Source organism: Neovison vison, chromosome 3 (assembly GCF_020171115.1).
Source record: "Neovison vison isolate M4711 chromosome 3, ASM_NN_V1, whole genome shotgun sequence".
NCBI lineage: Eukaryota > Metazoa > Chordata > Mammalia > Carnivora > Mustelidae > Neogale > Neogale vison.
Window position 1 is genome coordinate 16808283 of NC_058093.1, and position 24307 is coordinate 16832589.

The following is a 24307-nucleotide window of genomic DNA, read 5'->3' on the forward strand; positions in this document are numbered from 1 at the left end:
CAGTGACTTGTACTGTCAATGAAGCAAGCTTAAGGCCTCAATTGAGCAAAGTGATACTCATCATAAATCACATTTCCCTAAATTCAAGATAACATTTTTTTCAGTGTTCTGTATCCAATTGATATTCTTGATCATGAACATTGTTTCTATGGTAAATGATACGTTTCAAATACACAAGCCAAATATTTCCCCCAAATTTTAGCATGTTTCTACACTAAGCTCTGTTTCTTCATCTGTAAAATGAAGGCATTAAGATCACCTTATCTCTAAGGTCTTTTCTGGTGCCTAAGACCCCCTAAGTAACGTCCAGCCTCTTTAATTATTGAGACTCTGCTGGATTTCCGGATATTTACAGCTATTTCAAGAGGCATGACTCCACCTAGCCAAAGGGTCCTCTCTGTTGGCCTTTGGCAGATGTGACTCCCAAGAACTCTTCTACCTTCCAGGGACATGGTGCTGGCCCCCCACAGAGAGAGAAGACCAGCCTGTTAGAGGTCCAATCGCCCTGTCTTGCCAGTTGCCTCTTTGTTTGGCCGTTCGGGTATAAACACTAACCTGCTTTCTTCCCCTCACTCTTTCCACGCGTACTTCAACAGAAAGGAGAGCCCGACTGCTATGCACTCTCCCTGGAAACGACCGAGCAGCTCACCTTCGAGATCCCCCTGAATGATTCGGGTTCTGCTGGTCTCGGCGTGAGCTTGAAAGGGAACAAATCTCGAGAAACTGGAACGGACTTGGGAATTTTTATCAAATCCATCATCCATGGAGGTGCTGCTTTCAAGGTCAGTAGGACTACTCGTTTGCATGTCAGTGTGAAGGCGCTCGAGATGTGTCCCTTTGCTCAGGGACTGGGTGGAGGCCCTATCTGAAGATGTGGGACCACGAGGCTCTCCTGCGGATGTACCACGTATATATGTGAACAGATCTGGGCAACAGTTGTCTGTGTTCACCCTCTGTGTGGCTAGTTTTATGCCGCAGACTTTGTTCTCTGAACCCATCATGATCAGAACTCTTTCTCCCATTCCTTTTATTACTCTGTTAGGATTCCTGTGAATTTGTAACCAGACAGAGTTGAACCTCAAAATAGAAAACAAAATAGAACCTCAAAATAGAAAAACAAAACTCAAAACAAGTCAACATGAAGGCAGCAAATAAGGAAATTTGCTCTTACAAGAATGAAAGCTCAGTGGAGCCTGAGAATGACTGAAGTGTAAATTAAAGGTTATTTATCACGTTTTATGCCCTTGAAGATAGGCATGGTGCCAGGAATGCATGTTTGCCTTTGAACTTGGGAAAGTTTATAGTCTTCCAGAAAAAGAGGAAAGAAAGTGATTCTGCCTTTTCACATTGGGGTGAGCAGTGTGATCATTGATATTAACATAGTATAATGGTTATCTAGATGGCCTGGGTTCAAATCAAGCTTCATTGCCATGTGCTCTGACCAGGACACCATTGCTAGCTGTGGGAATATGGGCGAGGAATGTGACCTGCTGTGCTCCCATATCTTCATTTCTGGGGGGTGCATAATGGGTAATACCTAATTCAGGTGTCCTGCAGATGAAATTAACACACATACTATGATTAAAACAGCAAAGTGATTAGAGATGGGGGAGAACATGTTTGTGCTTATGATCCGCCATCCTCCCCACCATGCTCACCTCACGCCATGCCACAAGGCTTCTTGAGTTTGAGTCCTCCCCAGACTGCTCCCACCCGCTATCATGTGGACAAGTTACTTGTCCCAATATGCTTCAGTTTCCTCTCTTGTAAAATAAATAAAATTAATAGAGCCTACCTGCTGGTGCTCTTAGGAGGACAGAGATACTGTATGCATTTTGTCCAGCACAGTGCCTACGATAAACTTTCAACAAATGTTAGCTGTTTAAAAATAATCTGACATGTATCACATGTGACCCTCCCTTAACAAAAGCCAAGGAAGGTATGTGTAGAGTTTCCAGGAGCATCTCTGGTCTTGGAGTGCTGGCTTGGTCGAAGCACTGGTCTCTTCTCACTTATTATTCCACATTTGTTTCAGACCTAGACACTGAGCTGATGCCTTTTTCCCTGGGAAATAAGAAATTCATTGTGAGTAGACAACTTTTTAATGGACTCCTTGGATCAGTTAATTTTTTTTGACATAATAAATAATGACAGGATTTCAGTAACATACATCAGTAAGCCTTTATGTCCCTCACGACTCTGCAGGACAGCTCAGGTGGCTGGGATTCAGGCTGCTGTACCTTTGTGACACCATATATCTGCAGGTCAGTGTCCTCCGTGTACGTCACCTCCCCCCCACCCGGACCAGCAGGCTAGCGGGAGCACGTTCTTCTCATGCTCTGAGGTGGCAGAGGGCCAGCAGCAAAGAGAGAGTGAAGCCTCTCAAATCCGAGGCCCCGAGCTGGCACTCCGCCCCTCCGCGCACACTCAGAAACACACACGTGCACTTCTGACCGATGCAGTCATGTGGGTGAGTCCAAGGTCAAGGCCTGGGGAAACACAGTCCACCCCTGGTGAAGCTGTGGCGAAGGTGCAGGTCCAGAGAAGGGGGAAGTTTGGGGTCAGTCGTTCAGTCTCTCAAATTCTCCCATCTGGCTCAGAAACGCAGAACCAGGAGCAAAAGGAGAATAATAGTAAGAGTAACAGCAGCAATTAGCCTTCCTTGTGCTTAGCACTTAACGTATGCCCAGTGCAGGGGTAAATACTTTAGGTGGGTTCTCTAATTGCGTTCTTCATGTTGACACTGGATGATAATTAGGCAGTTCCATCAGAGGGAAACTGCAGATTACAGAGTTTAGTGCCTCTCCTGTGGTCACAGCCAGGAACCGCTTAAACTAAGGCTTGAACCCGGGCAGTCTGACTTCGGATCCTGTGCTCCACTGTACTGCGGTGAAGCCTCCTTCAGCTCCTCCTTCATATTCCTGAAGATCGGGGGCCGTTATCCCGGAGTTGTCTGGTGCCACACCTGTCACCCTTCACCAAGTCGTCTAAGCATGTGCTGTGTTTAAAGAGGAGCCCTGATCCTGCTTGTGGTTACCGGGTTGATATTCTTCTTCTTATACCTAATGACAGTTCTGTTTGCAGAATTTATTCCGAGTAAAATTGGAACTGAAATGATTTTTTGGAAATTAAAAGCAAACATCTTAGCTGCTTTATGGGCAATAACTTAAGCTCAAGCAGATATTGGAGAGCAGGTTTAATGTGTATATCCATGTTTGTGTAAGTGAGCATCTCCTTACCTAAGCAATTTCTAACAGTCCTGTTTCTCCAAGAAAATTTCACTTTCCATTTATGTAAATTTCTTTCCTGACACCAGTCTGCTGAGTCAGACAATCACACCACTAAAAACCACTGGACAGCATATTTAAGTTAAGCTGATCTTAAACAGTAAGAGGCATCAATCATGAATTTAGCCTTATTGTGAATGTTTAGTATCCATTTGTCTTGTTTACTTTCTGCAGTACAAAGGGTGCAGGACTAAGCTTTGCTCACAAGAAATCTGATTAACCAGAAAAAGAGAGAGAGAGAAAGTATTTTTCTATTCTGCTGCAGCCGTTCCAATAATCCATTGTTACTCTTCAGAAAATTGCCACCTGTTCTGTGATTCAGGATTATGTCTTACAGAAATTGTTTTGAGACTTTGTTCCTGTCCCCTGTTCAGAAGATACAAATGTAACAGACTGCAGTGTCCCCAGGGCAAAGGGGAGATAAGCATGGGGAACATCCACTTTAGCATCTGGCCCTAGGTTTTTACCTGAAATCAACAAAATAATCTTTCTGCCAGAGCACAATCTTTTCCTCCTGGCCCTTCGTACCACTAATTGGTTCTCAAGGTGTTTTTCCCTTTAGGGAAGGTGGATTTTTGAAAACTAAACTACTTTGAAAAGTATGACCAAATTCTTCCTGTGGATTCTGTGTGCTGTATTCTCCTGGGGGCTTCCGCTGGTATAAACAAAGATAGGCTACTTCTGGCCAGATGCAAAACCACCGAACCGCTGTGCGACTGTGACTATAATTGAGGGGCTCTTTTTTCTTTCTTTTCTCTCTTTCTCTCTTTTTATTTATTTATTTATTTATTTACCTCTCGGGCTGCTGCTTTCAATCACTTCCTCTCTTATTGGAGTTCCTTCTAATGGAGATGGAAATCTGTGTTTGAAAATAAAAGCACCTGGCTCTTCTAGGAGTCCCTCTTGGGGTAAATTCCTCTCACTCAAGGGGCAAACTGAACAATCTTCGTACTCTACTCAGAGTTATCCAAATGCTTAATCTCATTAATATTTAAATTCCAGTCTGCATATCAAGAAGGAAATCCCAGAAACTCTTTCCTATATGTGTCGGGGCTCAACATCTGCCATTTCAGACCCCTTCAGCCCGTGGAGCTCTTTGTGGACATTTCTGAAGCATTCGTTTGAGCTTCACTTTTCAAAGTACAAAGGGGCCATTGACCTCAGTAGCCAAATATGACTGAGTATTGGTGCTAATTTGCTTAAACAGTAACAGGGATTACATGTTTGTAGTTCCATTTTAGTTTCTGTCATTCGCACTGGGCATTGGCAGCTGAAGTACAGGGTAATTGCTTTCAGTACCTGAAAATACTAGATAGAAGTCTCTGGGTTTAACATCTTCCAAACCAAGACCTGCGTGGCATTTTTTTTTTTTTAAGATTTTATTTATTTATTTGACAGAGAGGTAGAGAAAGCACAAGTAGGCAGAGTGGCAGGCAGAGGGTGAGGGAGAAGCAGTCTCTCCGCTGAGCAGGGAGCCCGACATGGGCTTGATCCCAGGACCCCAGGATCATGACCTGAGCCAAAGGCAGCTGCTTAGCTGACTGAGCCACGCAGGCGTCCCAACTACTCTGTATGACATTTTGAAGTGCTTAAGGATGCTTTTCTAAAATTTCAGTTCTGTGATCAGAATTTAAAGCAAACGTGGTGGTGTCATTATTGTTAAATGAAAAGGAATATTGTCTGTGTTGCAGTTAGAAAAAAGTACCCCGAGAAGGATACTCTTCTTTCCCCAAATCCACATAAAAATTAGCTTTTCCTTTCCCTCACTAAAGCACACACAAAGTCTTAATGATTTGAAGACCTTCGATATTCTCATCCTCATTGGCTAAACCTTTTGAATTCTGAGATCAGTAGCTTTCTTTTGCTTCACTTTTCATGAACTGTAGTAACTGAATTTTTTAAGAGAAAATGCATTTTACATCTATTGATTATAATAACTTAAGCTGGCTATTTATCTTAGGTTTTTCCTCAAAAATAAATCACTTTTAGGAAAAATATTTAACTAGAAGAGTGATATTTTCTTAAAAATTGACATACGATATTAGTATGATATAGTAAGAATAAAAATCTCATGGAGTCTGTTATATTAATTCTGAATGACATTTTTTATTTGAATATACAGACTTTGGGAATAGAATATGTCCTACTGAAACCTTGAAAAAATAAGGTAAAAATTAAAATTTAAAGGCAATTTTTGCAAAGGGAAAAATTCCATGTATCAGATTATTTAAGGTCTTTTATATAGAATGGATTTAAGAATACCTGTTATTCTCTAGAAAATTAATTAGCCAGGTTTGTGCTTAATAAATACTACTTGATGATGATGAAATTAAATGAAAGAAAAATGCCTGACATAGCTAATTGCAAATGCATGTGTTCAGAATATGAAATAGATATAATTTAAGTAATTTGATTCTGGTGTGCTTAGGAAATTTGGAATACTCCCTCTGAGAAATGCAGAATTTCATAATCTACACTATTTACTATGAGGTAAAAGAAAAAAAAATATCTAATACAAGCAATCTCCCTGTTTTAAAATGACCCAAATGTGAATTTTTAGAGTGAATGTACACAATTGTAGAGTTCCTGGGAATATAGTGCTTGGTGCTGAATGTTCACGTCTCTTCGTAACCTGGACCAGTTAGCAGCAGCCAAGCTATTCCATAGCAGTCTAGGAGGAGTTCCCAGTGTGAGTTATTTCCAACTCCATCTCCACTGGTATCTATAAATCATAGAGCGGATCTATAATTAATGAACTCAAAGGAAGTTAAAAGGGACAGCTTTTAAGGAACACTAATGTTAAATGATTTCTTTAACTACCCATTCTTCTTAAAATTGATAATGTTTTCTACTGGTGGAAAACCATAACAATCGTTAGAAGCAGTCATGTCTTCCAGGTTTTTACCTCTGACCAATGGACCCCCACTCCAAGGATGTCAGTTGCTCTGTTGAAGCTTCTCAACTGTGAGAAGCTAAACTCTGACATTTCATCCTGACCACGAAAATGTGATACGTTTTAGAAACACTTAAAAGCAGGAACCTTGCCTGGAAAAATTCAGAATTACCGTATATCCAATAAGAATTTTACCTTAAAAATGAAATTATTAACTTAAACATGAGAAAAATAGTATCAATTATTCTGCTAATTATTTAACCCAATTTACTTTTATTTAAAAAAAAAAAAAAACAAGGCAAGAATCTTGGTCTTTGTTAATTCAGACAGTCAGGCTCATCATTTAATGGGTTTGCTCCAGTAGCAACTATTTTATAAGGAGGTACTATAACATTATTTTTAAAATCTCTCAATATCAGCATAATCGTTGCTTTTCTTGATGATCTTTATTACTTATACATTTTTATTTTATGCACAGAAATTCAAATAAAAAATCCATACCATGCCAGATAAAATTTTGGAAACCTACATCTTTTGAGGTGTATTTTGGGCTCTATGATTGTCTCCATGGGATGAAAGAAATTGTAAGAATTGGTAGTCCTAGTCAAAAAGGAAATGATAATCTACAAAAGTTGATATACCATGATAATGATAATTTGACACTGAAAATATACCTTTCAACTGTAGAGCTATAGTCACCTTCATTATGGGCATTTATAGAATAGATATATACTCTCTATATAGATATATATAGAGAGAGAATTCATATGTTTGTATGTAGTTACTATATGTTTTATAATATTTATTGTATATTTGTGTATATAAAACTATAATATAACATGATCTAAGTTTTGGCCTTGACACTTTGCTTCGGACCCATTCTTCCAGGGACAAGACTTTAAGCAATTTTTGCACAAAAAATTGTATAGTTCCTTTCTTGTTAATTAAATAAGAAGATTTTCAGGAAGTTGTAAAGTCCTCAGATTCTCATCTTGTTAGGCAGTCATGGCAGACTCTGCTTAACTCATATAAAACACATATGCCTTAATAAGCTTTTTATTATCCAGTTTCCTAGGCCAAAGTAAACCAAAAACAGAAAATCAGGAAGGAGATAAGAATATATGGGTGAGGAAGCTGAAATGACAGGAAGCAGGAGTGTCAGATAAGCACAAAATGCTATTACCGCATAGTAAGCCAGGGAATATTTGTGATAACTCTTAAATCAGTGCTTCTCAAACTTTTTTTTTTCCTGAGGAAATTAATAAGATTCAGTAACAACTATGATAGAGTCTCTAAGTTGGGATATATTTATGCCCCTCATTTTTCCAGAAGGAGCTTAAAATGAAGGAGTTATAACACATTTTGAAAGTATTAGAATGGTTTTGATTATTTATATGGTGACGCTCTAAATAATATTCTGTTATCTTTGGCAAAAACAGGTTCAAATACTACAAATATGGAGTAAACGTTATGTTGCTAAGACTTCCCCAGTTTGCTACATAATAAAGGAGGGAAGCTTTTAAAACAATACTGAATTAAATGAGTAAATTTAAATTTTACATTCGTTGAGGAAGTGACTATAGAGCCAGTACACAGGAAGTAATCAGGTTTCCCTTTTAGAAGTCTAAGGGTTCTGTGAACATGTGCTGGCGTATTCAGGCCAGCCTGAGTCCGTGAATCTCTCACAGTTACAATTGTACATAAACCATTTGTTCATCGTAGATGAAACTTACACCAACTCCAGAACACCTGAATGGAAGATTTTTCAAGTGACTCAACTTAGCATGCACTTCTTGAACATCTCTAGTGAGTTCTGCAATATATAGTAGACTGGAGATCGGGAACTTAAAAACAACTCATTCCGTAATCAAGATGGTGCTGGAATAAGTTAAAAACATCAACAAAACAAGTCCGCTATGATAAAGGTGGGGTAGATGAGTATTATTAAAATATCATCGGTATTGAGATGATGGTGAAATTAATTCTACCTATGCAGATATCTATGAGTGGGAGGCGCTTGCCGACTCTTGTTCTGAAGGATAGATAGCCATTCAGGGGATAAGCGGGAATGCAGAGGACATTTTGGACAGAAGGAGAAATACAGGCCACATCGCGGTGGGCTCAACCCCAGAATGCAATTTTTTGTACCTGGAAAATAGAGCTCTTACTTGGAAAGAATTGGCCCTGTTTATTTTGGTCAAAATTGTGTTAGGACAGATGATGTAAAACATTGATTAATGTAGGTAGGTACTCTTCAAGACAAGAACTTACATGCTTCTAGTCTTACCAACTTTCTTTATTCCTCCTCTTTGTTTCAAAACCTGTACTTGAAGATCTTGATTTATTCTTTTCCTTTCATTGCTATTGTTTTCAAATGAAGTCATGATTTTAATCTGGAATGTCAAGTTCTTCTATAGGTTGGATTTTTTTTTCTTTTTTTTTTTTTTGCAAAAATATGGTAGGCAGATGTTGTCATGGAATGCTTTTAGGGCCTTGTGAAGGATTTGTTCAGAACAATCCTTTCCCTCAATCAGGTGTCATCTTGCCTGGAGTCCCAGCCCACTCCAGGGAAACCCTGCTCCGCAGTCTGAAGTCAGGCTCTGGGATTTGGGCTCTGGGTGTTGATAATATCCCAGGAGGCTTTACTGAGGGCCCCAATAGAAACATGCAGAGGCAGGAGCTGACATCTGGTTATGATTAATCCTCTCAACACCCTGGCCGAATGCGAGCTGGCCTTGGGCTCCAGCCAGCTACTCCCGAGAAAAACCAGCCCACTCCCTCATACTTGTTTCATGTTTTGCAGAGGCTAGTTCTTCGCTTAGGCTTTCTTACTCTCCCCTCCATGTTCATTATTAGAACTTTAGAGGTAGAGGGGCCTTACCAAAAAAATTGGCTCAAGGCGGTAGATGAAGCCATACAATGTCACCAGTAATCATGGTAGAGATAGTACCCAGGTACCACGGAGTATAACAGGTGCTGAAATACAAGGTCACTAGACCCCCTGGAAATTGTGGATCTACTTCAGTGGGCATATGGAGTATCCTACAAGATATGTGACTGCTCCCATTACAAAGAATTATCTGGTCCAAATGTGCAGCTGTGGAGAAACTGTGGTGTAAATACTTATTTTTAAGAGATGAGAATCTGTAACCTTTATTAGATTCTCAAAGGAACCTGAGAGTCCATAAAAGTCAAGAATCACTAGCAACATAGTTGGAAAAATGGCCTTCAGAGTGACACAGTCCAAGTTCACATCTGCTTTAGAATTGTGACTTGTAACAATGCATTGAACTGGCCTAATTCTTGGTTTCTTTTTTATAAAATGAGGGCGACAGTCCCCAGTGTATAGGATTGTTGTAAAGATTAAATCGTCTAGTGCACATAATGGGTTTAGCACAATGACTACCCAAACTCATAAGAAACTCATTAAATAATTATTATCATTAATAATTTAGTGTTGGGGTGCCTGGGTGGTTCAGTGGGTTAAGGTCTCTGCCTTCAGCTCGGGTCATGATCCCAGGGTCCTGGGATCGAGCCCCGCATCGGGCTCTCTGCTCAGCAGGGAGCCTGTTCCTCCTCTCTCTCTGCCTGCCTCTCTGCGTACTTATGATCTCTGTCTGTCAAATAAATAAATAAAATCTTCAGAAAAAGAAATTTTAAAAAATTGTAGTGTCTCTAATCATCTCTAGAATTCTGAATTTAGAAGCAGTACAGCATAACAGGTACATGTCTGACTCAGAGACAAGGACACCTAGCCATGCCAGTAACCTTTGGCAAACCACTGTATCTCTTTGAGTCTCCATGTCTACATCTCTTAAATAAAGGACAGTAGTATTTCTCTCACAGGATCATCGCGAGAACAAAATGAGAGAGCATATATAAAACATTTGCATCACGACTGCCCTATATTAGGTGCTCAGTAAAAGGGAGATATAATACTCAAACATCTTGTCTCCTGGGCCACTCATCCTATTGTAGAACTGGGTTAGGGCTGATGAGATTTGAAGTAATCCCAGGACATGGAGAAGACCTAAATCTTGTACCAGTTTTTATTCGTCCTTAAGTATCCTAAGGAAGTTACTTTTTATCTTTACTCTGATCTCCTTCCTCTTTGGGGAACTTCCTTTACTCCCTCCTGTCTTGAGGATGAATAGAGTTGGTTGTGGGATTGGGCAGAGATGAAGGGAGTAATTGACAGAGGTGAGGAGTCTTGTTCGTTAGTGGTCTGACAGCAGTATAATAGGAAGGAAGGTGTCTTAGTCTGTTCTGGCTGCTTTAACAGACTGCCATAGACTAGGTGGCTTATAGAAAACAAGTTTCTTTTTCCCAGTGGAGGCTGAAGTCTAACATCAAGGCGCCAGCAGATTCAGTGTCTGGTGAGACCCATTTCGGGTTGATAGATAGCTGTCTGCTCGCTGTACATGGCAGACACATGCAGAGGGGTTGAGGGATCTCTCTCAGGCCTGCTTTATGTGGGCACTAATCCCATTCATGAAAGTTCCATCTTAATAACCTCACATATTTGAAACATGTATTTGGAAGAGGGTTGGGGGAGGAAGGACACAAATAGTCTATAGTAGAAAGGGATTTTTTTTTTCTTTAACAGATGCAAGCATGACCCAAATTACAATGAAATAAATATGCTAAGGTTACTGAGTTATATGCCTGTATAGTTGAATTCACTTCTATAAAATCAGTTGACGAGAGTTAACATTCTCATGTCTAAGTACTCACTTAAACATAGTATTAAAAAGATAAAAACCACAAAAATGTGCTTTTCTTGGTCAAAATTATCCCAAAGCATACACAATGGGCATATACAATTGAAGGATATTTAATGAATCTGGGTTGAGATATTTCACGAGCTTTCCATTGAATCACTTTCATTTTCAATCAGGACCAGACATGGGTATGCATTTATGTCTGTATGGTTAGAGAGGTGAACAAATTGTTGTCTTCTGCTTCTGCAGAAGAAGGCAACACTTGTCCTGCCATCCCCCAACACAGGCATCAGTCGCCGTATCTTCTGCCATGTGACTCTGGATTTTATATCAGGCTCTCTTCCAGGAGACATCTGGTGGCTTATTGTCCTCTCTGGCTTTGAATGTTTTATTCTTGAAGCATTAATTCTTTAGGAACTAGTCACCCTCACCGATATAGCAGAGGGAATGGTTAGGAATAGAGAATGCTAAGAAGCCAGGACTTGGGCTCTTCTGATCTAGCCCTGACCCTAACTAGCTGAGCAAGTCCCAGCCCATGGGAAAGTGCCTTTTCTTAAGAGGAATTCAATCGATGGTTTTGCATCCCCTTTTGACATCACATTATTTATCTGTAAACAGAAGAGGTTGGAAAAGATGATCTCGAAGGACCTTCTAAGCTCTAAATTCTGTGATTATATTCTAAATGTTAGGACATCATGGCATTTACTGGCATCACCATTAATGAAATTATCCATCATTTATCTTATACAAAGAAAGCACACACCAAGAGTTACAGACCAGCCAGGCCTGAAAATGAGAGTGTGTGGATTTTTATCCTGCCCATAGCTCTCCAGTGATGCTTGTGATAAGTGTGTTTGTCTTCTTAAAAAAAAAAAAAAATCCCAGCTGCCCTGGGGTGACCTGACCTGCCTTTTTGTTTGGACTTGTATGTTAAACATGTTCTACTTCAATGTTGTGCTCTATCTGTTTGAGACTTGGAATGTAGCTAAAAATGAAAGTTTGTGCTTAGTACCTGTTGGTAAGAGATTATTTTATCAAAAAAAAAAAAAAATGCCCTTGTATCTCCTTATCTCTTATTTACTTCTTCACATAGACCTTGCTCCCTACTTCCCAGAGAAGGTTCACATGAGGTTACCAGGTGCGATCTCACTCAGATTGTATTTCCTCCGTCCTCGAGATGCCCATAAAGTTTCAGTCGTTTCAGTCTTTATCTTTCTTCATATCATAGAGGACGAGGTGTCCTGCCAAGACTAACCCTCTGCAAATCCAACATGAGACCTCATTTCCTATTAACAGAGTGAGGATCTTGATCCCTCTTCTGCTTCCTCCTCCTCCTTAAAAATCTCACATCTAATTGTTAATGACCCTCCCAGCCTCCTTCTCAAGACTCAACCCAACAGTCCTCTTCCATGAAAGGCCAAAGTAGACCGTAAGGATTTCTCGAGTTGTGTCTCACTTCACGTAACTAAACCATTAAGGTTGCTTTGTTTTACCCTGCTTTTTGTAACCGTAACCTCAGTCTTTCTGTGCCTCCCTCAAAATTAGATCATAGATATGGAGAGATTTCTTTCTTGTTTGGCCTTTCCTGTAAATCTCATTTCCAGATTTGCTCCCAGTTAGGGTAAAGGTTAAGTGGAGTGGGAAAACAAGAGGAAGGGAGGGGACGGCATGCTTTGTGGAGGCAGGGCACTCAGACATTTTCCAGCTCTAATCGAACGCCCTTCTCGATCAATCTCATCACCTTGCCATCCCACTTTCTTCATTCAGGAGCATGCACTCTTTCGGGTGGCCTCCGCCATCTTGTCTGCCCAGTGGCCTCTCCAGCAGGTGGCATATGCAGGGAGTCTCCATGATGGCTTTAGCTCTCCAGGGCAGCTTTCCACACTCACCCTTCCCCCTCTTGTCGGCGGGAAAACTTCCTCTGACCATCTGCTACTGAATTAGTCCAAGTTTATTAATTTGTCCACAGGATTTCTCCCCCAAAGCTGCCCAGTTGGTCCTATTGTTCTTTGTATGCCCGGTTTTCTCATTTCTTAGGGAAGTGCTATTCTTTTGTATTTTGTTCTCCTAACTTGAACATGGATCCCCAATATTTACTACTATAAAAACTCTTCCGTATTTTCCTCTCCCAATTTAGAGTTGTACAGTCATAGTCTAGAGACCAAGTAACAAAGAGAATTCTAGTAGGCAGACTGCAGAGCCAAAGAGCATGATATCAGAACTGGGGTCAATGTGTCTCTGGTTTGCTTTTGTGACCTGGCCAAGTTGCAGCCCTTCTCTGCCTCAGTTTCCTTATCTATAATGTGAATAAAAGATTGTGCTAGTCTGGAGTTCTGTGAGAATCACTAGAGATAATTTATGGAGGAATTCTCTAGGAAGGTAATTTGTCATACAAACCTACTGGCATTTCTGTTCAGTTTATTCTGTTAAGCAGCATCATAATATTCCTTTTTTTTTTTTTTTTTAAGATTTATGTATTAGAGAGAGAGCACGAGTGGAGGTAGGGGCAGAGGGAGAAGCAGACTCTCTGCTGAGCAGGGAGCCCAATGCGAGGCTCAATCCCAGGACCCCAGGATCATGACCTGAGCTGAAGGTCCACCCAGGCGTACCCTCACATCATAACATTCCAAAAACAGCACCTGCACCCATGCCTCATAGTGAGGACTTCCTACCGTAGTGTGGAGACAGATCTAAGGCATGTCCCCAATCTGACTGTCAGTATTTTGAGGATTTTTCCCTCGAGGCTGCCGGAGGGGAAGAGGCGCTGTGGTCCCCCCACATTTTTTGGTTGACAGAGCTTGTACCCCAGTTCGTTAGCTGCTGCTGTATTCTCTAGCTTGTGTGATGCTTCTGGCTGAAGAGAACTAGTGCCTCGAAGTGATTTAGATGGGGGTCCAGGCTGCCAAGCCACATGTCGGGCTTCTGTGCACTTTGTAGTACGTGGTTTCCCGAAGATTCTGGGTAAAAGTACTCATCAGTCAGAGCCTCCTTGCAAACAGGCCTTGACAGTCTTCTTTGTCGTGATTTTTCTGCCAGAAGATGCCATAGCAAATTGGTCCTTCACTGCACACCTCTGTGTTGTTCTGCAGACCAGCAGACTAGCAACTCCCAGAGCTAGCGGTAATTTCTAGGAAACTTATCACCACTGTCACATATGAAACATTTAAGCATAAAGTCTCTCTGTGCCTACAAATGCAAACCCTTGTTTCAGGTGATGTGACCACTTCCTTTTGCTTCCAAACCCCCTTTCCGTGAGCCAACATGGTCCCTGCCAGAGAAAATGGCAGAATCAGGCTAGGTTAGCATGCTTGCCAAAGATTTAGGTAGGAGATATTACACAAATGTCTAAATTATTGCAGCTTGGGACTCTGAGATTTCAAAAACATACTTTCACACACTTAATTATTGTTACTATTGTAACTATTTGATAAGCTCCAGAAACTTGTTGTGCCATAGAAAATAAATCATTCCTAATGGCTGGGGGTTTTTCTTCTTCTTCTTCTTCCTTTTTTTTTTCTTTCTAAACTTGAACTTGTCCTGAAACAGTCATCCATCATCACCATACTTTTCTCTGTTTCATACATTTCTTTTTTCCTCTGCCCTAGGATGGTCGTCTGCGGATGAATGACCAGCTGATTGCCGTTAATGGGGAATCTCTTTTGGGAAAGTCCAACCATGAAGCTATGGAGACGCTGAGGCGATCGATGTCCATGGAAGGAAACATTCGAGGGATGATCCAGTTGGTGATTCTGCGGAGACCAGAGAGGCCACTGGAGGTGACGCATGTCTTTGGTTCCCTCAGCAAATTGCCCAGATGCAGAGTTCCATCACTTAGTATCATACTGATCCTGAAACTGGGAAAATGTGCCCAGAAGGGCTCTGATGGATTTAGGTGGCAAACACGTGGTATATTATAGGTATAACTAGAAGGTATAAATATGTACATATCAAGTAAGTAACTTACCAAATCTAGCAGGTCCTTATTTTCTAGTTTTTTCCCCCCCAGAAATTTCTAGACTTTGGACTTCATTCATATAGTAAACTATTAAACTATATAGCATCTTTAAATACTTTTTTGATTGATGTGCTTATAGCGTCCATACTTTAGAAAGTTCTTAATCAGAGGTATACAGTGCTTAGTGTAAAGACTATTATAATGCAGTATGTTTTCACCCACAATGTACATGTAGATAATATAGACCTGGAACTTAACTAATTCAAAACTTGATTTATTAATCAAGCTCCTTGCATCACGTTATTAAATAAATGTTTTTAATTAAATAAGTATTTTTGCAGTGTTTTATCATGATTTTTTATGGATTTTTTAACGCAAGAAATATTTCTGCCTACACTTGAAGTGTAAGCATAAAGTATTCTTGACTGCTGATATCCCTAAACATTTCATTTATATACAATTATATTTATATTACACAATTATAGTATTAAATTATAAAGTATATTAATATATTTATAATAATTATAAAATATTCCTAAGACATTATTTTCTTTTATATATGAAAAATAATTATTAAAAGCTTTTCAAAATATTTTAAGAAGGGGTGCCTGGGTGGCTCAGTGGGTTAAGCCTCTGCCTTTGGCTCAGGTCAGGATCCCAGGGTCCTGGGATCGAGTCCCGCATCGGGCTCTCTGCTCAGCAGGGAGCCTGCTTCCCCCTCTCTCTCTGCCTGCCTCCCTGCCTACTTGTGATCTCTGTCTGTCAAATAAATAAATAAAATCTTTAAAAAGAATATTTTAAGAAAAAGTAAGAAGAAAACGATTGATCACAATTTAGAGTTAAGAAAAACATGAGCGCATCGCATAGATATTTTCTGAGGACAAGTAATGTTCGTGTAATACAGTAATATGCAGACTTAACATAGAATACTGTTAACAAAACACTAATATAAAATATTAGTTTTAATAATATGCTCAACTCAAAATTTAAAAAGGATTTTTCTTTTTTTTTTTTTTTAAGATTTTATTTATTTGACAGAGATCACAAGTAAGCAGAGAGACAGGCAGAGAGAGGAGGAAGCAGGCTCCCTGCTGAGCAGAGAGCCTGTTGCCTGGCTCAAGCCCAGGACCCTGGGATCAGGGTCCGAGCTGAAGGCAGAGGCTTTAACCCACTGAGCCACTCAGGCATCCCCAAAAAAGGATTTTTCAAATTAAGTTTCAACTACCTTCTACTATTGTTCGTAGTAGTTGAAAGCTTAGGCTCTAAAGTTTTGGATTACTTGAGCCCAACTCCCAGACTGTCCATTTTCTGGCTATGTGAAGACATACCTAGCTGAGTGCTCGGAACTTGCAGATGACAGATACTGTTGCCTATTTTATCCCTAACTGTATCCTCATTTCCCAGCACACAGTACACACTTAATAAATATTGTCGAATGAATGAATAAAAGATGCCTCTGAGACCTCCTTTATCTGAGAGGGTCAGCTGAAGTAGTAAAGTTATAAACTAGATCTCACTTTGTTATATTATCAGCTATTGGAAGAGAGTAACTGTACCTTTTTACTCTTCTGTACATAACCTTGTAAATGTTAAATAAATGTAAATTGGCCAATTACTGGAGACTATATATAATGAGCCAACTCGTTTTCAACATTTGTGTCTGCTTAAGTGACAGAGAGGCTTCCATGAATATTTAATGGATTTTACTTATGTACATAGTTATAAAACCCTCATCTAATGCTCCCATCCATGGTGGAATTGCCTCCTTTCTGGTTTAATTTAATTCCTACCCTAGAGCCTTGGGATTCATGGTACCCCGTTGGTATGAAGGATGTGAAGTTGTGAAGATGGCCCGTGGGCCCCTAAGTCACCCCTCTGGGCATCTGTGTATTATGTGTCCCTTAAGATTTCTTGGAACAAAGATAGTTCAACTAAGAGAAAAGTCTGGAAGGCACTGCTGTAGAGTACCATTCCTGTGCCAATAGCAAGAGTTAAGGGAGAAAGAAAGACAAAAATGAACAAGGTTGTTAAGAATTATGTCTGCCATCTCTCCCCTTCCCTAATTTCATGTCTTTCTCTAAAATGGGCATGTGCCTGGTGGGTAAGCATTCTGTATTTGGGCTCCTCTTTATCATTTACATTCTTCTTCACTGCACGAGTTTCTGGTCTCCCACTCTGAGGTGGGTTGACAATTACTCCATCAGAAGAAAGTACTAAACTTTCGGTGTGTTGCCCATCCTTGGAAGTGTCTTATTAATGTAGTTCACTAGGAAATTAATTGAGAATTAAGAAATGGGATGACAAGCAATTTTTTTTTAAAGATTTTATTTATTTATTTGACAGAGATCACAGTAGGCAGAGAGGCAGGCAAGAGAGAGAGGGGGTGGGGGAAGCAGGCTCCCCACCCAGCAAAGAGCACAATGTGGGGCCTGTTCCAGACCCTGTGATCATGACCTGAGCCAAAGGCAGAGGCTTAACCCACTGAGCCACCCAGGTGCCCCACAATTTTGATGAGGATATTTAAACAAGGTCCCTTTTTAGTTTCCCTAATACTTACATGCTTTCCATGGGGAATGCGCAGGCACTTGATGCTCTCAGCTCTCGGGAATCTCTGTGGTACCCACGAAGATTAAAGAACATTTTTCTCTTATGAAGACAGCAGCTGCTGATGTACAGCTCATCTTTATTAAATCGGAAAAAAATCCAAAAAAAAACAGAAAAACCGTCTGCAGCTATTTCTCTCCCCATTCTGTTTTGCTGTGTCAAATCCTATGTCGTGCATTCCTGCTCTTTCTGTGTCCCCTGTGGAGAAACAGTCACCCTCAGGTACAATAAAAAAGCAGCATACCCGAGAAAAAGGTCTCAGCACTGCTCATACATTCAGGCAAATCAATTAGTTAGATCTGGCAAGAATACCAAAACGGTTACTTGAACATTATATTGATATAAAAAAAATTGAAGGAGCTACTTAAGGAAAGTCAAAATATATAGTTGTTGGAGTATTTTCCCACATTACCCAGATGTACAAGATACGTAAACAGTTTTGATGAGGACCTCGTGAAGAATACATAATGAATCCTTGATTGAATCAAAATCATTTTAAACAGAAACATGTTTTTCAAAGGGCGAGCTTGAAGTTCAACTGTAATTCTATTTGAGCCTAGAGACTTAGTATTAAAAAATGGGTTATGACCTGTTTTTTTTTTTTCCTCCCCTCTCCCCCCCAAACATTTCCCTCCTCTCTACAAGCTCATCTTGGTAGAAGCAGAGTATGTTTAAAAATCCATTATATTTTTTATTGGCTGGGACACTAATGGAGGGCTCCACGACAGCTCTATTTTACAAGCTGAATACTTTAATTAGGCTGGTTACTGATCAGTTGTTGGGATATCGATGGTGTCATTTATCAAAGAGCTGGGAAAGCAGATTTTTTTTTTTTTTTTTTTTTTTTTTTTGGTTCTTGTTGTTGAAGCACAAGGCTAGGTGAAGTAAGTCCTACCTCTCCTACCTGCTGAGGCTCAGGCTTTCATTTAGGATTTGTTGGCCGAGTCTGGTTTGACTAACAGTACAGAGGCAGAGGGTAACACTACGTGTGGGAAAAGTGTTACAAGCTTTGACAAGAAACTAAGAGACCTTCAGCAGCTGAAAACATTTTAATTATTAAGAATATATAAGTTGAATGTTTTAAATATTTTGTTTAGTAGGATACCAAGTTTTTGTAAGTGAGAGGAAAGTATAATAAAATTATTCAGGCCAAATGCTTTGCTCCGAAGTAAAGAGCTTTGGAGATGGGATCTCTGTTTCTCTTGCATCCTGCTCCTCTCACACATGGTCAAGGGCACACTGGTGAGATGGCGTCCAGGTGACTTCCTTGAAATCTGTGATTAAGACACATACCCTGAGCAAGAGCAGAACCCAGTTCTGTGTGTCTCCATCCTCTTGATCAGACACCTGGAGCTCTCCAGAACTGACCCCCTCAGCTCCCTCTTCACACCCCTGTAACATGTGTGGGCGTGTTACTCTGGATACAGCCATTTTGAGGACACTGTGAATTTGTTGGAAGGCTGTCCACATCCAAACAGGAGGGAAAAACATCAAAAAGTGGGGGGGAAGCTCAGGAGAACCCCTGTCTGACATTGTCACCGAGTTTGTTTCTGGCCAGCAGACTTGGTGTCCACAGTGGGATACACTCCTGGCGTTTGAGTGGCAAACCTGCTTAGGTTCTGACTTGTCCTAGAGCATATGCACTTAGTCGCTGAGGGAGAGAGAGAGAGGAACCAGCTGGTTGGCAGAAAAACACCCTTGGCATGAACCGTTCTTCTTGTGTTGACACTGCCACAAGCTGTATTCCCAGATGGAAGAAAATTTGAAAGAAGCCAGTTGTAAGTGGGGGGAAAGAATGATAAAGTTAATCCTCTTTGGTGCTGGCTATGAGTCGTCCCAGTTCTTAGCACCACGTTGTCGGTATTTTTTGTATCTCGCATTCGAAGGTGTCTTAACTGATAGGGCCATTTTGATTTTCCAGTTGAGAGTGTATATGCAGTCGATTTTTGGGAGCTCATTCATAAACTGATCATTCTCCTACTTTGCTTTCATGGACCAAGTTCAAACGTATTAAAAAAGCAAATGTAATTTTTAATTTTCATTCCTTAGGAGCCTGTAGAGTGCGGGGCATTTTCTAAGCCATGCTTTGAGAATTGTCAGAACACTATAACCACCTCCAGGAGAAATGATAACAGCTCATTGCATCCCTTCGGCACTTACAGTTCACAGGACAAACAGAAAGGTAAGAGTCTGTCCATTTCTATCTGCTACAAATGGCTGGAGAAAACACAAGACTATATATATATTTTTAAAGGACAAAGGGAAGTTAATTAGACCAAGTGCAGGCTTTGTTCCTCTGAGTCATGAACATGGGGAGATGATGGGTGGTGGAGCTGACTCAGAAGTTGTGAAGCAGATTCCTGGCATCGCCTCCAGTTTAAGTGACAGTTTCTGTGTTTGCTGCCCCAAACACGGAGGATTATGTGTAAAACAAACCAAAGGAAAACAAAATGGCAGCATGGAGAAACAAAATGGCAAACTGTTATTTTTTTTTTTTTAACAATCTTTTCATTATTGAAAGTTACCAAATGTAAATAACTATTAAACTTTAAAAAAAAAAAGTGCAGACTAGTATTAAACCATAAGGCGGTCATTGCATGATTCACGGGTTCTAGGAAGAGTGTGGTAAATACCATGAATGAGACCATCCTGTAACAGCTGGAATGTTCTTATTATTCCCTCACTATGTTGTCTTTCCCTTATTTTCCAGTACTAGTAGAGCTCTGGATATAAAACATTTGGACTTTGTTTTTAAAAAATCATTCTGTAGGTCACCAAGAAAAATTTTTTTTTAATTTCCCTGAATGTCATTTTATGAAAATAACTTTAAGTTTTTTGTATTGCAAAGGCAATACATATTCATTATAGAAAATTTAGGGAAAAGCAATAATATGATTAATAATATTACTCATTCATCCTTCTAACTATCAAAGATACTAATCGATAACATTTTTACATCTGTATTTCAAATCTTTCCTTCATGCAAAAATGCATATATAAAATGAAGTGAAAATGAAATATATATAATGTTTAGGAAATTGCTCTTTTAATTAATAACACATTATGACCATCTCACTATGTCACCGAGTATTTTACATCATCACCACATAGTGGTTCCATAGTGAGCCTCTGAACGCAGGTACTATTTATGTCATCTGTCCCTTTTTCACATTTAACATGTTATCTGAATTTAAACTACATGGGAACAAGTCGAAACTCTGAGTTAACTACATCAAAATAGGCTTGTCCATCTCAGATTCCTTAAGAATTGTTTCATCAGAATGGGACGTTGTCTTTTTCTCTGACTTTGTCCATTTTCGTGAGAGTAGCAGCAACAGCTGTGACCGTTTATTTATTAAGTGTTTACTGTCTGTTAGGTTCTGTGTTAAGCAATTTACATGCACACTGGAAGTGGGTAATACTATTATCCTCGTTTTACAGATGAAGAAACAGAGAGTAAATAATTAACCCAAGACCACATACTTAGTCCATGCAGAGCTTGGATTCAGCCCCTGTCTCTCTGATTCAAGTTCATTCCCTAAACTACAGCATGGACCCTGTCTTACACTGGTCCCTTGAAACTGTTGAAGTCCTTTCACCTGATACCAAAAATGTGATTAAAGGCTCACTTGACTTTGTGTCAGATAAAGAAATACTCTTGTCTTTTCTCGTCTTCTTTAAGAAATTAAAATTTGTCTTGACAAAGCGAGATCTCTTTCCAAGACCTTAAATCACAGTAGCAGGAGAATCTGGGGAAGGAACAGCAAGTTTTCCACATACTAGACCAGCCTTCTCTCAACCATGCCTATATAATGATCAAGAACATTGCCATGTGTATTAAAATATCTAGGCTTTACATAATTTGATTGGCATTTTATTCTCAAGAAACATGTGATACAGTGACAATCCAAGTTCAGGGTGTTATTCCTAATTATACCAGTGATATCCAAAGGAGTAATGGGCACATTATCCCCTATCTTGTTTCATTTTTTTATTAAAGATTTTATTTTTTGAGTAATTCTACATTCCAAGAGCAAGCGTCACATGCTCCAAGTATGCCAGCCAGATGCCCCTCATTTTTAATAACTATAAAATATTGATGCTGGAGTGATAATTATACAGACTATTTTTTAGAGGACACTGAGATACTCAGGGAAATGGGACACTATCTCTAGAAGGGACAGAAGCAGCCAAAATTATGAAATTATAGAACTAGTTGAAGTGTGAGGATATAGACAGGAAAAAAAATTCAAATAATAGAGTCCAGTCAAAGCACATGCTAAAAACAAAACGTCATAATACTTTGAAATGTCAATAGAATGTTCTGAGTTTGTATTTCCACTGACCAGCTACATCCTTTGGGTACATGTGGCCCGAGACAACCACTGGGAGTCTCTATCTGTTCTTTCTCTTGAGGCTTAGCTCCAGATAGAACAACTTTTTACACCAGTGAAAAACCATGCAGGTCAGCTATCTGCAAGTTTCCTGCTTACTTCCTTTCCTCATGTCAGTTTTCCAAAGTGACCAAAAAAAAAAAAAAAAAAAATCCAGTTTTTACAAGCAGGGATTGCATCAAACATTATTTTTTTTTAAAGCAGGAAAAATCTGTTGCTGTTATTTCCCTGTATATTCAAGAATTCGTTGTATATCCAAGAACTCGACCTATCAAGGCATTAGACTCATTAAATTTTAATCATAAGAGAGCAGTAGATGAAATTTTCTTACTTTTATGTAATCCTATTGACTTAGAGATAAAAATATATATAATAGAATTTGTAAACAGGAGGCTGTAGAACATCCTGATCACCAGCTCGTTTTCATATTCAAAACATATTATAGAGGGCACGGCTTGCATGGAGCACTGGGTATGGTGAAAAAAATAATGAATAATGTTTTTCTGAAAATAAATAAATTGAAAAAAAAAAAACATTTAAAATGTTGTGAACCATTGAGAGCTTTTGAGTTTCAGATGCAAATGAAGTAGCAAGAGGTTTCTCCTGAAACCTGAGTGTTGACTCAACACAACCAGGTTTTTTAAGGAGCCCCTTCAGAAAAGCAAGATTGAGTTGACAAAATGTAATGTCTAGTGAGGAAAGGAACTGTTACAGCCAAAACATTCCGTTCTTTTTTTTCTTCCCTTTTTCCTTTCCTTTGTATATTTAAAAACCCAATGTTGATATGCGGGGTTCCATCTATTTTTGTAATAATAGTACATGCCACCCACAGTTCCTTGGTTATTTTTTTATATATATATACACATACTCCTGTCAAGCTGTTCCATGGAAAAGGCATTTTTAGAACTAACATTTTTAGAAATTGTAACACCAGAAAATTCACATTTGTGTTGGAGAATTGCTAGCAATGCCTGCCGGAGAATGAGTGTGGTGCCCCAAGCCCCAAGACGGCCAGGGGTCAGGATGGGGGCTGTGTCCCAAGGGTTTACTTATAAAATCCTATTAAGCATTTAAATGTTAATAAAGAACACAAATTGCCAACACTGTATTTTCTGAAGAATTTTGGTGGTAGATCTCACCCCTGGCTACATAATGGTTAAGTAATAGTAATAAGCATCATTTGCCTCTGGTTTATTATTAGTTCTCTTTTCATTGCTCTTGTCTCCCCCTTTTTTGCTCCACCCCTGCTTGCCCCCCCCTTTCAGCTCAACTGCACCCTAACCCCATGTGTAAGTCACCCTTTGCCCTAAGTCTTCCCAGGCTCACCACCCAGGGGGGGCTCCTGTAGGACTTCCGTCCCCCCCCCAAATCAAGCCCCTTTGGTTGTGTGTCCCATCTCACTGGATCCATGTTCCCTGGGGTCCTTTGGGCAGACACCTAATGTATAATTATCCCTAATGTGCCTTCTCCGGGGAACCAGCTCATGTCCACCCCTCTGTAGCATATAAGACACTCCCTGTGGAGTGGTGATCAGAAATTGAATTATACTTTTCAATTTGCCCGATGTTTGTTGGATACCTCCATTGTGCAGAATACACCATCAGCGATTCAAAAAAGAATACAATTGCTGTACTAGCCCTCAATAATAGTCTTTAACATTTTTATCAATTAAAACAAAAAATCTAAATCCGGAGTCATGAAAATTTATCTGTAAAAGGCCAGCTAGTAAGTATGTTAGGCTTTGCAGGCCAAGGGATCTCTGTCTCCGCTCTTCAGCTCTGCCGCCGTAATCCAAAAGCAGCCATGGACAGTGTGTAAATGAATGAGCAAAACTCAATGAAACTTTATGTGCAAAACCAGATGGCGGGTTTGTTTTGGACCAGGGCCATAGCCTGGTGAGCCCTTGTCTTAAGTTGCAATCTCTTTCACTCTTCTTTTCTGATCTGGCCCTAGAAGGATGGAGTCTACAAAACAAGTAAGAAAAATAAAAAATGATTAAAATCAGGGTCATTGGGTCATGAATGAAGCAGTTACTGGAGGGTGCGCTGTCAGTTTTCCCAGGCAAATATACAGGACGGCCATCAAGACCTAACCTGGTCCGTGTGGTGAAATCCAGAAATATTATTTTTTGGAGAAAAGAGTTCCACATTTTCGCACTGAGAGAGGGTTAATAGAGATGTTTGGGCCATGAGAAAAACTATTCCTTATACCATTGTTTAAAAACGTACCAGGAACAGAGAATCAACAAAGAAGCTATTTGCCTCTGTACCTATAGATACTTAAAAACTATGTAGGTTGTTCATGTGGATGAAATAAAAATTAAAAGCAACAGAGGCACCTGGGTGGCTCAGTCACTTAAGCACCTGACTCTTGATTTCAGGTCAGGTTGTGATCTTGGGGTCCTGGGATCAAGCCCCATGTCAGGCAACCTGTTCAGCAAGGAGTCTGCTTGT

The 24307-nt window shown here is 39.8% G+C and overlaps 1 protein-coding gene across 4 annotated transcripts in view; it reads left to right on the forward strand.

Annotated features, from left to right (window-relative positions):
* Positions 1–24307, forward strand: part of PARD3B (par-3 family cell polarity regulator beta) — a 1037391-nt gene that overhangs the window by 601710 nt on the left and 411374 nt on the right. For all 4 annotated transcript variants that reach the window (XM_044241394.1, XM_044241395.1, XM_044241397.1 and 1 more), the window contains exons 11-13: positions 597–782; positions 14507–14677; positions 19510–19642. In XM_044241394.1, the coding sequence (XP_044097329.1) occupies positions 597–782; positions 14507–14677; positions 19510–19642 (490 nt within the window). The remainder of the gene's footprint in view (positions 1–596; positions 783–14506; positions 14678–19509; positions 19643–24307) is intronic.